The 13,651-nt window shown below is 36.9% G+C and overlaps 2 protein-coding genes across 2 annotated transcripts; both read right to left on the bottom strand.

The window, feature by feature from the left end:
* Positions 1 to 3,667: 3,667 nt before the first annotated feature.
* LOC106331246 lies at positions 3,668 to 6,373 on the bottom strand. The gene is made up of 4 exons (XM_013769557.1): positions 5,921 to 6,373; positions 5,162 to 5,806; positions 4,638 to 5,039; positions 3,668 to 4,567 (listed from the first exon to the last, which is right to left on the bottom strand). Exons 1-4 carry the CDS (start codon positions 6,371 to 6,373, stop codon positions 3,668 to 3,670), a joined length of 2,400 nt encoding a protein of 799 aa, XP_013625011.1.
* Positions 6,374 to 8,185: 1,812 nt separating this feature from the next.
* Positions 8,186 to 10,876, bottom strand: LOC106332637 (L-ascorbate oxidase homolog). The gene is made up of 3 exons (XM_013771118.1): positions 10,525 to 10,876; positions 8,690 to 9,799; positions 8,186 to 8,595 (listed from the first exon to the last, which is right to left on the bottom strand). Exons 1-3 carry the CDS (start codon positions 10,776 to 10,778, stop codon positions 8,292 to 8,294), a joined length of 1,668 nt encoding a protein of 555 aa, XP_013626572.1. The 5' UTR covers positions 10,779 to 10,876; the 3' UTR covers positions 8,186 to 8,291.
* Between the last annotated feature and the right edge of the window lie 2,775 nt (positions 10,877 to 13,651).

Here is a 13,651-nt window from a genome sequence, read left to right as displayed (position 1 = left end):
CATCCATTTAAATTCAAGTTATAACAGCCCTTAGATTTAGGTTTATGATTGCAAGTTGTAAAGAGCATATATAAGCTCATAAGTGATGTTTTGTAACTCTTAAGTGAGTAAGGGGGATTTCCCCTCCTCCTTCATAATCTCATGATACTTTGTCTCTCTAAACTCTCTATTCTCTCATTATGAATCTCTATACACGTTCTCAGACTTGTTACCAATCTCTTAGACACATAAACACTCTTTAGTCTCTCTTCTTCTCAAATCGCTCCCAAGCTCTCTCTCTTTACCCATTTGGGTTTCACACACACATACAACCTGAGTAATCCTAAAATCTCATAATGTGTAGGGGTCACCAAATGTTTGTATTCATCAGGAAATCCAAACATTGTATTAACCACAAGATGTAACAAAGAATAAACAATGTTTCATAAGTCTCCACAAATCTCTAATTTATAAATTTATAAACCCTTATAAAACTACATTTATAATCTTTTATAAAACGCTTCACATTATTGACCAAGACACCGATTGGATAAATCATTTTTGGATTGTCTAGTGGTTCTTTTCCAGCTTCATAAATCCTCGACGAATTAAAAAGATGATGTTAACTTTTAATCATGGTCTAAAGATACCTTATCCAAACATAATGTTCATGTATTTCGGTAACAGTCTTACGAATAATATAGGATAACACAACACAAGACTTCTCGAGTTGACATGTTTATATGTTGTTCTATAGACATATACGATGAACTCTTGTTTAAAAACTTCTTTTATAAAACCATGTAAATGGTTAAGTTGTATTATCAACAATATCCTAAACCCTAGATTTATAAGGGGTTATAATTCCCTAATATGTAGTGTTCACTATCGGAAAATCTCTCTCTTAGCCGAACCATTCAGATGATAAGTCCCAATCAACCGTATTCTATTTTTTGATAACAGAAGGAAGAAAACCCTAAAATTACTTGAAACCTAGATTTATAGAGGGTTTTAAGTTGTCAAAACTCAATGTTCACTATCGAAGTTGTTTCACTTAGATCCACATGTTCAAATGAGAAGTCTAAAGCAACCTTCTTTGTTTTTTTGATAAGAAAAGAACAAAATCAAAAATTACTCGAAACAAACAAAAAATACAAAAAATTGAGGCATACGAATTGTGAATCTTGAACAAGAATCGACATTTTGAATTTTTTGAATCGCGATTCTCTGTAATCCGCTTTTGTCGCCGGCTGTGTGAGAGAGAGACGGCGGATCTGGACAGAAACTCGCAGGAAAGAAGATAGATAGAGAGAGACATGAGTTGAAAATAAGCTAAGGGCAGTATAGTCTTTTACACATTAATGAATGTAGTATTTATGAAAATGTTCTTTGATTGGTGGTAAAGTTAAATAGTGGTATCAAAGAAAGTGTAAAAGTGAAATTTTCTCTTTAAATATCCTTATTATAGATATATTGAGTAGTACATATAAAAAAAATCAAACTAACGATTATTAAAAAAGGAAGTTATTAATAATATAAATGTATAAAATCTATAGTTTATTCAAAATGCATTTATGCTACAAAAATATTTTCGTTATTATTTGATCAAAATACTTATACTAAAAAATTAGTTTCCTTTTTAATATCTGATTTTTTTCTTAAATATATATTTTAAAGAATATTATTTATTATTTTAAAATAAATACCAAAACAAATTTGTGAATTTTTTTAAGTAATTATGTTATATAATAAAATATTAAGTTACTTTAAAAACAATTAAAATAAATACCAAGAATTATTATTGAGAATTATTTTTTAGAAATCATATTCTATAAGTAAAATATTAAATTACTATTAAAATTTTATAGGTATTTTAATTTTTTAAATAAATAAATAAAAATAAAGTGTAAATAAATTTTTAAAATTTACAATAAAATATTAGGAAAAAAGCCAAAACATAAAGGAAACATCTCGGTAATATTAATTCTAAGATATTTCTAGTTCATTGAAGATATCTCAGTTTATGTTATTTTAATTATTAGTAATCATCTGAAAAATATCTTGATATAAATAAAATTTTATTACTTTAAAATATATATTATGTTATAACGATTATTTTTAATGGAATATCATTTTTAATATCAAGACTATTTTTGTGAAATTCCTTTTTATGAAATCATATATTATGTAAGATATATTTTCGTTTTTAAATTTTATAATTGTTTCCTTTAATAAATATTTTATTTATATATATATATATTATTTGAAAAGTATATAAATAAAAAGAAATAACAATTTAATATTGGCAATTAAATATAATACTTATAGTTCAATAAAAGTATCTTTGTTAATTAATCGTTGTAAATTTAACGTGATAATATTATACATATGACTAAATATGATAAAAACTAAAACTTGTTATAAAATATTCATGCATTTTCAAAATCGATCATAATCTTTTAGTTAGGTTTCAAAATAGCAAAACGCTTAAGTAAAGTAGTTAAACTAACGTGGGACTAATTAACTCATCGTGTTGAAGAATATAAAGACAAACTGATGGGATAAACATACATACAATTTAATTCATGTAAGTATGAATTCACATGTACTTTTTAAGTCAAATTAATAACTTCACTTAAATAATCAAAAGGCCCAAAAACATTTAAATTCTTCCCTTGGTTTTTGGAGTTATTTACAATGATATGCCATTCTTTTATTTAGATTTTAAAAAAAAATTGATTTTGACCAAAAATTAAACACGATTATTTCCATATATACTATTATCTCCTCTATTTAAGGAATATTCCAAAGACAAAAAAAATTAAACATTCTAATAACTAAAACTCTCCTATTCTACTGGAATATAAAATATTTGTTGCTTAATATATATTCTACCGGAAGTCCTCAATGAAAACTTGCCGGTGTGTTTAGAAGCGGCCAGAGTGAATGTGGTGGTAACTTAATTTTATGCGAGAATCTTTTTTAGAAAGTCTGTGGCTACCAGCGAGATATATTTATTGGATTCGGAGGTTAGGGTTTGTGATGAGTGTAAGACGAGGGATGTTACGACGGTGGAGTTTAAGGAAGGGATAGTGTTTTGATTATTCATACAATGGGGAAAAAGGATTGGCTGAAGGCTATTGGTAACGTTGGGCGGGTGATTGATGTCGGAGGTATTTTTGCATATGCTAGAGAAGCAGGAATGATTCCATCAGTAGCTGCTCGATTTTCCAATGCATGATTTATAAGACCGAACTTTGTGATTTTGTTATGTATAGGTTGATTCAAAGAAGTCTTTTGCTTGTGTTAGGTGACAGTTGTGGTGAAAAGATTCTGGTTTTGTGTGAGTAGTTACTTGGTGTACAACATAGTCAACCTAATCATAAGGTAGATGTTTGTTCGTGTTTTGATATTTTTTTTATTACAAACAAATGTCATATTTGAATGTCTAATAGTATAAACACAATATTCATCCTCTTCTCTTTGTTTCTTTTTTTGCAGGGTCAAGTTCCGCATAAGATTTTTTTTACCACCCAAAAAGTATTTTAAAGTCATTTCTTAGTTTTCCCTCGCTGAATAAAAATAAGATTAAGAAGACAGTGTTTTCAGTAGTTTATGAACCTAATCTATGCTTTGTGGATGTATATTTAGACTCTCTTTTTTGACATCAAATGAAATTATTACTAATTCACTCCAATAGCCTAGCTACATGAGCCAGCCAAACAGGAGTCTCAACAAAAGTAATCGAGAAACAATCAGACCCAGCCCTAGCTGCTTTCGCAAGACCGTCGGCTTGTTGGTTCTTACCACATGGTAGATACGAGATAGAGAAATGCACAAAGCCTATTGAGATGATCAGGATATCTTCAATAGTTACCGCCATAGCTGGCCATTCTTCTAAGCTTTGTATCAATTTTATGAGCTGGGCGCAGTCCGTTTCAAAATGCACAGAGACATGACCCTCTTCTAACATCTTCTTCATAGCCCAAGATAGTCCTTCTGCTTCAGCCTGCAATGGAGATGTGAGATTAGGACAGTTCTTCATTCCCACGAGAATTTTCTTTTCTCCATCCATCAGTATAAATCCCATGCCCGACTTTTGTCCTTCATGAACCCACGATGCATCTACTTGGCATCGGAATCCAGTCATTTCCTGCCACAGGCTAGGGGCGCTCTCCTCTTCTAGCCCTTCCGGTATAGTTTCGTCCTCAATAGGAGGGATGATCTGCGCCACTTTCCAACTATTTGCCTCAGCCAATGCAAGTTGAAGCGTATCTAGTGGAGAGGGGTCAACTCCATTAAAGAGCTTGTTGTTGCTTCCCTTCCATATATACCACAGAACCCAAGGGAAGGGTTCTAATGTTTCCTTCGGAACACCTTGTTCCTTTGCTCTCCACAGGAGGTGGTCAATGTTTGTAAATAAAGCACTACACGGGTACGCCCGGAAGAGTAGGGATGTCAGATAAGGCCCAGCATTGCAATGCGGGGGGACATTCAAATAAGATATGGTTGATCGTCTCCTCCTCTGCTCCACATTGGAGACAAGATCTATCTGTTGCACAATGTCGATCGCAGAGTCTGCTCGCTGCTGTGACAAAGCCGGATAACGATTGCCATAAAAAGTGCTTTATCTTCCTTGATGTGTTTAATTTCCAGACCTCTTTCTTCAGGTGTGTAACACTAGGCTCTGCAACCTGTGCCTCCCCTAGTGCTCTCCGTCGGTCATTAGTCACTTCATATCCAGCTCTCACTGTATATGCTCCAGATTTTGTAAAGCTCCAAGTATATCCATCTTTTCTACCTAGGCGGCTAGGCTTCATTTTGAGAATCTTTGTTACGTCTTCTGCCCTCAACAGTTCTCTAAGGAGTGGTTCATTCCAAGTTTTGGATTCATAATCTATAAAATGATGGACTTTCAGGTCGACATCGAACATATCTCCAACTGGTAAAGTCGGCCTTGTTCTCACATCTGGGATCCAACAGTCCTCCCAGACCTTCGTGTGTTCCCATGTTCCTATCGTACGTTGCAGGCCCTCTTCCAGAACGGAGCTGTCCATAAGCTACTCCATCCATAAGATGGGTTACTCGCTTTCCCCACCACCATCGGGTTCGAATGACGATAGTACCGGCCTTTCAAGACTCTTGCCAAGAGCGAGTCTTGATAAATTAGTAGCCGCCATACCTGTTTAGCTAATAAGGCTAGATTAAAGCCTTGAGAGTCTCTGAATCCCAGGCCTCCCTGTTCCTGCGGTATGCAAATCTTGTCCCATGTGACCCAGGGGAGACCTCTATTGTTAGCTTTAACACTCCACCAGAATCTCGAGATGGCTCCAGTCAATTTTTTATGGGTCTCCTGCGTCAGTAAGTAGCAAGACATTGTAAATTTTGGGACTGCTTCCGCTACTGATTTGATTTGAACTTCCTTGCCTCCTTTAGAGAGATGTCTCGCTTCCCAAGTATTAACTCTCGAGTTTAGCCTATTTTGAACATACGCGAACACTTGGTTTTTAGAGCCACTAATCTTCTCTGGCATACCAAGATACATGCCCATTCCTCCGTCTTTACTAATTCCAGTTAACCTTTTCAGGTTTTGTTTAGTGAACGCTATGACCTTAGAACTGAACATAACTGAAGATTTTTTTTTATTCAGTTGTTGTCCTGAGGCGTAACCATAGACATCAATAATTCTCATTAACTCCTGGCACTGATTAGGCTCCGCTTTACAAAAGAAAAGGTTGTCATCAGCGAAGAGTAAATGAGAGACCGCCGGGCTAGCTCTAGCAATCTTTAAGCCCGTGATCTTCTGTAAGCTTTCTGCTTCCCGAATCTGCGAGATCAAGACTTCAGTACACAGAATAAATAAGAATGGCGATAGAGGATCGCCCTGCCGAAGTCCCCGAGAAGGTATAATTCGGCCTTTTGCATCTCCATTAATAAGAACTTGATACGAGACCGACGAGACGCAACTCATGATCAGATGGATCCATTTCTGGTCGAACCCCATTCTCTCCATTGCAGCTTTGAGGAAGCCCCATTCCACTCTATTGTATGCCTTACTCATGTCCGTCTTGATAGCTATGTATTTTGATTTACAGCTCTCGTTCGTCCTTAAGGCATGAAACATCTCCTGAGCTACTAGAATGTTATTCGTTATCAGCCGTCGAGCCACAAAGGCTGATTGAGTTTCAGAGATCATTTCAGGTAGAATTTTCTTCAGGCAATTTGATATGATCTTGTAACTGACATTACATAGGCTGATTGGACAAAACTCAGCCATAGTAACTGGTCTATCTGTCTTAGGTATCAAGCAGATGTTCGTCTGGTTAATTCTCTCATCAAACTCTCCAGTCTCAAAGAATCCGCGTACCATACTGCTGACACCCTCGCCTACCATCTTCCAGAACGCTGGTAGAAAAAAATGGTCATCCCATCGGGGCCTGGTGCTCGATCGGGTTTTATAGCGAAAACAGCGTCCCTGGTTTCAGTATTTGAGACCGGAGCAGTCAGAGCTGCGTTCATTTCTCCTGTCACTTTCTCGGCAACACACCGGATACTCTCTTCATACGATGAGAGGTTCGAAGTTTCAAAAAGATTACTGAAATACTCGACTGCGACTTGCTCGATTTGATCTTCAGTTTCCACGCATTGCCCCATCGAGTTCTTGAGCTTTATGATTCGGTTTTGAGCTCGGTGTTTCTTAGTTTTGGCTGAAAGTATTTGGTATTCCTATCACCCTCTTTCAGCCATATGGCACGGCTCTTCTGTCTCCAGTAAATATCTTCTTCTCTGTATGCCGCACATAGCTGCCATTTCAGCTCCAGTTCTTCTTCGCTCGTCATGGAATCATCGTTTTGAGCTTGATCTATCTTCGCTTTCGGTAGCTCAATCAGTTTTAGATTGTTAGATGGGTTGTTGCGTTTCCAGTATGAGATCGCCTTCCTGCATCTATATAATTTCTCCACCAAGTCAGTCTGATGATTACGACCTTTCGTTTCTCCCCCATCCTTCTCTAACCGTCTCAGCAAACCCCTGTTTCCCAAACCACCGTTTATCAAATCTAAAGTTACGTCGTGGTCTGGACACTCTTGATTTTGTACGAGCCAATACTGACCGATGATCTGAGCCCCACCTCAATAAGTACTCCACATCAGTGTGGGAAAAAATGTTGTGCCAATCTTCGTTGCCGACTGCTCTGTCTAATCGACACTAGATACGTCCATTCTTCCTCCTCCCTGCCCATGACATAGCATTCCCCTTGTAGGGAAACTCAATCATTCCGCAGTTGGCCAACATTGTCTTAAACGGGATAAAAGAGGATTCTGATCTCTTCCGGCCTCCCTTCTTCTCAGCATTACTTGTTATTTCATATTTAGACTTTTGTTTAGATGCTTTAAATAAAGGTGTAGTTTCTCTTTAGATGTGTCAAGCATCAAAGCCTAAATGCTTCTCTGCTCATTTTATTTAAAGCATACAATGACGTTCACAAGCTATTTTCCATGTAACAATTTATACCACTGTTTTCCAAACGATGAGATCTTACCAAACTATTAATAAGGGACATTTATAAGCTCAATTTAAAGATTGGTCACTATGATTCAGATGATAACGAAGCTGAATAGAGAATGATTAATGTGACCCGATGTAAGAATCTAATTTACAATCGATTCTATTTCTAATTAAAATCCAAACACCATATATATTATAACTATAGGAAACTTTATACATGAGTTTGTATATATACAAATATTTTACGGATTAAACTTAGTTATTTTATTCAAATATTTTATTTTAAAATTATTGTTTTGAAATATACTTGAATCTTACATATTGTAGATGTCAATTTGTAGTTTGTTTCAAAATTTCTTATTTACAAAATCAATCTCAAAATATATTTGAAATATATAATTAAGTATTCAGCTTATGTTCAAAAATTTAAGATTGAAAAGCTACTTTTAACATCTATAACAAAACTGAAAATGACACTTCACTATGTTATCAAAATTTAAAAGTAGCAAAATTTAGTGATTATTTTTGTAGATGAGAATGTAAGTCATATTTATTATCTACTACATTTTTTAGAAGTATATGACAGATACGAGATTTATGGATAATATATATTTAATTTTTTTTACTAAAAAATTAAAAGAATGAACTGAATTAAAATATGAGACTTTGAAATAAAATAATTTCTCAATTAGACGTCAAACTCAAATGTTAAAATTCAAATGGTTACTATTTTTTTCATTTTATAAATAATTTTTAACCGAAAAGTTATCCCGATCAAAATCTAGTAGAAGTATTAAAGAACAAAATTAGGCTCCAGCATAAGGGTTAATCTTAGGTTTGTCCTTGACAAGGCCACATTGGAGGCTTGACTCCGGCATGTTGTATTCGTCCCGGAGGGATTTTTCCGGTGACAAGACGCTTGCGTAGAGTTGCTGTCCCAAGTATCGTCTCTCAGAGTTCTCTGACCTAATGTTCCACATTCCACAATTGTCAAATGTGAGCAAGATTGCAGCCCAACACTTGGGGTACACTTGGACTGTGTGTCTGCTCACTGAATCTAGAAGGTTGTAGTTCTTCCTCTTCTCTGGTGTCCATGTCCCTGGCTCAACCCTTTTTATACAATAAAATAAAATGAATTTAGAAGTTTATTTGTAGTGAAAGAGATGTAAAGTTCAAAAAAAAAAAAGATAAAAGAGTAACTCACGCTACAGCGAAGAAGGAGTAGCCATCTAAATGCCAAGACTGGACGCTCTTTTCATGGTTCTCAAACACGACTTCAATGAAGGTGCGGTGAGTGATGTTAAGAACATTGGGTTCGATCTTGATGTTCTTGATCTGATCCGAGGTTGGGTTGTCGGAAATAATGTCGTATTTGAAAACCTTATCAGCAACACCAAAGTACTCAGCGAGCTTCAAGGGGGTCTCGGGGTCTGTATGCGAGACTCCACTCAACGCGTACCTAAGCTTACCATCGATCTTTCCCTGAGTGTTCACGAGCTTAATGGTGCGAGTGATGTTAATCTTTCCGTAATGGTAAGAGCCCTGTGGGTTGGGTCTAGCTGCGCTGGCTGTCAAGTTCCACCTGAAAGAGCGGAACTGGTTCAAAGACCAAGCCCAGCCAACGGGAGCCGCAGGTAGCTGAGGAGAGGCAAGACCTTTGCCTCCCTCGTAGCGGAGGAGCCCTGTTGTAGCCAAAGCCTTCTTCAAGAACCTTGTGGAAGCCACCATGTAGTAATCTTTAGGTTCTTGGTTTGCCGTGACAATCACACCGAAGCATTGACCCACGTGGACGTCAAGCGAGTCATAATCGTTCTGGAGAACATGTGAGCCTTCCATCTCAACAAGCTTCATCTTGTGGTTCTGAATCCTAAAGTTAAGAGATGTCTTGAGACCCACGTTACAGATCCGGACTCTGTAGGTTTTCCCTTGCTTTAAGGTGAAAAGAGGCTGGTCGGAGCCATCGCCTTTTCCGGCCTTACCATTGATGAGAATGCCATCTGGACGGCCAATAGTACGGCCACTATCTAGGAACTTCTTGAGCTGGGTGTGGCTTTTGGTGTACCAATCGTTGATAAGGACAGTGTAGTCATCTTCAGGGTCAGCATACGGTACCGGGATTAGGAGACGGCTGTTCACACGGAGGCCACCAAAGGCACCCGCAGCACGATGCATTGCCGTTGTTGGGTAGTAGAAATAGCTACCGATCTGATCCTTCGGCTGGAAATGGTATGTGAAGTTCTTACCCGGTGGGATTGGACACATTGATCCAGCCGTTCCATCTTGCCATGAGTTCTTCCTATGCTGGATTCCATTCCTATTTACAAATTTCCCAAATAAAAAACTAATTAGAAGTTTGGTAGCATTGGAAACAAACTAAACTAGAAAAGGTTGGTAATGAATATTCTACATTTTTGTACATTCTAAAAACTTAATTCTTCGTTTTTATTCTTATCCATCAAAAAACTTGATTCTACTTTTTTATCATGCTTACCCATTGTATTTGTATATCATGGGCATGTTAAACATGTAACACCAATATAGGAATATTTTTCAATGAATTTTTATATACTAAAAATGCTATTTTAAAAATATAGAAAATGAATTTTCCATGTAAATATAGAAGAAATATCAATTTTATTTTAGAACTTGATTCATGTATAATAAAATTTATAATTAAATACAGAGATGTGTTGGAAATGTCATAATTAGAACTTGATTGATAAGTAGTGGGTTTTCTGCTTTAGTTGTAGATTTTATTGTTGTATAATTATATTGATAGCTTTCAAAGCATTAACACCAAACGGTCACTGATTTACTTTATTTGTGATGATTTTTGAGAAAAATCATATTTGATTATTCATCTAACACTCGATATTTTACGGTTTGATTATTCATCTGATATACAAGTAAACTCATTAAATTTTTAAATTTCCTAATAGCGAAATAATCAAAGCGAATTATCCAAGTGTACATCCCTATCTAGTGGTAATATATAATAAGGGGCAGGTAAAGATGACGGTCTATTATGAATAAACGTACCAAGTAATGAGGAAAGGCTCGTCCAGGTTGTTGAAGACATTAACGATGACGTTGTTGTTAGAAGTTGAGTTGAGGTTAGGACCAGGGAATTGACCGTTAATGAGAATGACTTGTTGTGGAACACCGAGAGGAGATGCGGATCCATACGTTACGTTCCACACGTGGTGAAAGTAAGGATCCTCCGCTTGGACCATCACGACTGTCACCGTCGCGACGCATAGGCACACGGCCAATAGTTTAACCCCTACCTTCATTAATAATAAACTTTGTTAATCAATAAAGTTTGTGATTTTTTTTGTTTTTAAACTAAACGAATGAGTTTTTTTTAAATTTTGTTGAGGGGTTGAATTTCGTTTTTCTTTCAATTGTTTAATGAAGTTTTTATAGTTTAATCGAATACAGTTTCCTTGTTTTTTCTAGTTTATTTAGGTCCTCTCATTACGCTTTTCCTGTCGTCCATATTAGGAATGTTCAGTTTTGACCTCTGCGACTCCACTATTTTGAGTTTACCTTTTCTTGAATTTGTTTCTTCCCGAATTCTTTTTGAGATTTTTGCTAATTTTAGAGAATATTTCTAAGTCCGTTCTCGTACAGGGCATAATGATGTCTCATATGACTAAACTTTGTTTCTCATATGGATCAATTTGTTTGTGTTTATGATGACATATTTTGGATACAATTCAATTAGGCCTGTCTGAAATAGTTATGCAAATTTGGTTTTTAATGTGAGAATAACCAAATAACGAATTAGAGATCAAATGATCCAATGGAATGGGTGGTACCAACAAAACAGACCCGGGTTTGAGCTCAAGCTGGTCAAGGGCATTGCGGCCTTTCACTTTATGAGGCTTACTTCAGTCCCAAATTTCGTTAGATGAGTGGTAATTAGAATCTTTTAAATAGAGATGGAGGATTAGAGTCTGGCGTTTGTATTATTTTCATCCATATATATATATCTATTGCAACATTTCAATATATTAAAATGGTTTATCTTTTCTTTAGTTTGTGGTTTTGTAAAACTATGACCCTGCTGTAATCCGACCGTGGCTAATGACCTCACACCCGTTCACTCGGTTCGTGGGTCAATTTCGTGCCACGAGGGGTGCGTTAAACTTTTGGAGGTTCGAAAGTCATGTATACTGATCATGGAATCTACCACATGATCGTTCTCGAACTTTGACATCACTCACACACGATGTGCAAATCACTTCCCGATAGGTTACCTATCATTCCACTACTCTAAATCAAGTACACTTAACCATGGAGTTTTAAACGAATGTGTGAGCCAAAAGATAAGTGCACTTTTGGTGATATAAATAGCCAACTCAATTCTTTTAAATTTTTACATATACCACAAACTGGGATGTTATACTTGGCAACAAGAAAATTGAATATATGTGGAAAAGATGTGATTAATGCAGAATAATTAGGTTGAGCAAATGATGCAGACCAAACAAAACAAAACCTTTGGCTGTAGCAATGATGGTCTGTAGTTATATGATTTTTTGTAATTAAATAAAAATAAAATATCTTCAATAAATTCTTGCTATTTAATCTAAACTACTATTTGATATAAAATTAAAATTGAATATCACATAAAACTATAAATTTATAATATTATACTAATTTTATAACATATTTTTATGTGATATAATTATGATTTACAGAATACAATTATAAAAATATTGTAAGCCAGTTAACATACATATAGGATTTATATGCACAAATTAAAATATATTTGATTGTATCATTTAAATAAATAAAAAAATCTAAGTAAAATGATACTTTAGAAAACTGTTTATCTACATACACATAATGAATATAAAATTAGTTGGGCTGTGGAGAATATTTATTGGTTGGTTGTTGTAGAGGGATTATTCATCTTCTTAGAGGCCCATCGTTCTACTCTTCTCTCCGGCGCCGGAGGAGTTCGAGCTCGCCGGCGTCGGGACTCTCCGTTACATCTCCGTGTTACTGTCGTCTCTCCTATCATTTTCATAGTCTGTGTTTTCGCCTGCTGCCTCGCTTCCGTTTCGCTGTGTGCTTTCTCCGTCACCACTCATCTTGCTCGCCGTCTCATCGTCATTTCGTCTGCTCGGATCTGTGTAGCCGTTTCTCCTCTCAGGGCGTGGGTAAGAGCCGGATCTGTTCAGTCAGTGAGTAAGCTCACCGGATCTGTTCGACTCTTCGCCACCATGGCAACGCCGTCCCTAATACGAGCCAAGTCTCTTCCTCCACCATCAGATCTATCGCTCACTTCACCTAATCTGGTCTCCCGTCGCCGCGCTTCTCCAACCGGAATCTTTCGCCGATGAGATAGACCCATCACCACCGCCACCACCACGCCGTGTGCTTTGCGTTTGTGCTTCTCTCCTGTTCTTATCCTCAAGCCCGGCTCTCCCTCTGTAACACCGTCTCAACCCCCACAGGACAGCAAGTACTCCGTGCTCAGCCCGTTCTCGACTAGGCTCACCGGACTCACGATGACAGCTCCCTCCGACGACGCCTCCTGCTCCGATGGTGCATTGGGTGCGATTATTTACCAAAGGAAAACCCTAATCTTAGTGGTACTTATGGGCTTGGGCCTGGCCACATGGAGTTCAGCTACCAACTTTTTTTCCAAACGATACATTTGCTTTCACTCGTGGACATGGGCAGTGTGCATAACTAAAATCACTGAATCTATGCTTAGCACCGGTTCATCTAGCCGGCCCCTCCCTCTTGTGTATCGTCCTTCCCCAAACCCAAAGGTACTTTCGTGTGGTCTCCTACCACAATTCCCTCCGTCTGTGTCCATACGCTTTGTAGTGTCAATTTCAATTATGGAACTGGAGATGATGTTAATCCGGCTCACCGGGCGTTTCACTGGATTTGCTTTCTGATGTATATGAGATTCTCATAGTCTTTTCAGAGATCACTGATGGAGATAGAACTGTTTGTTTACTGAACTATTTAGCTAGTTCTAGATGTTCTTTGGGCTGTTCAGCCCTCTCACAAACCCATTCGCTTGGGTGTATCAACGTCGTTTACAACTATGGCAAGCTTGTTGGAGCTTTCGTTTCAGGGATACAAGTGAAGATCATCTAAGGATTTCTTCACATTGAGCTAGCCTCTCCCACCAACATTT

This window comes from Brassica oleracea, chromosome C3 (assembly GCF_000695525.1).
Source record: "Brassica oleracea var. oleracea cultivar TO1000 chromosome C3, BOL, whole genome shotgun sequence".
Classification (NCBI taxonomy): Eukaryota; Viridiplantae; Streptophyta; class Magnoliopsida; order Brassicales; family Brassicaceae; genus Brassica; species Brassica oleracea.
The sequence above is the reverse complement of the archived record's forward strand: the minus strand, read 5'-3'. Positions and strand labels throughout refer to the sequence as shown.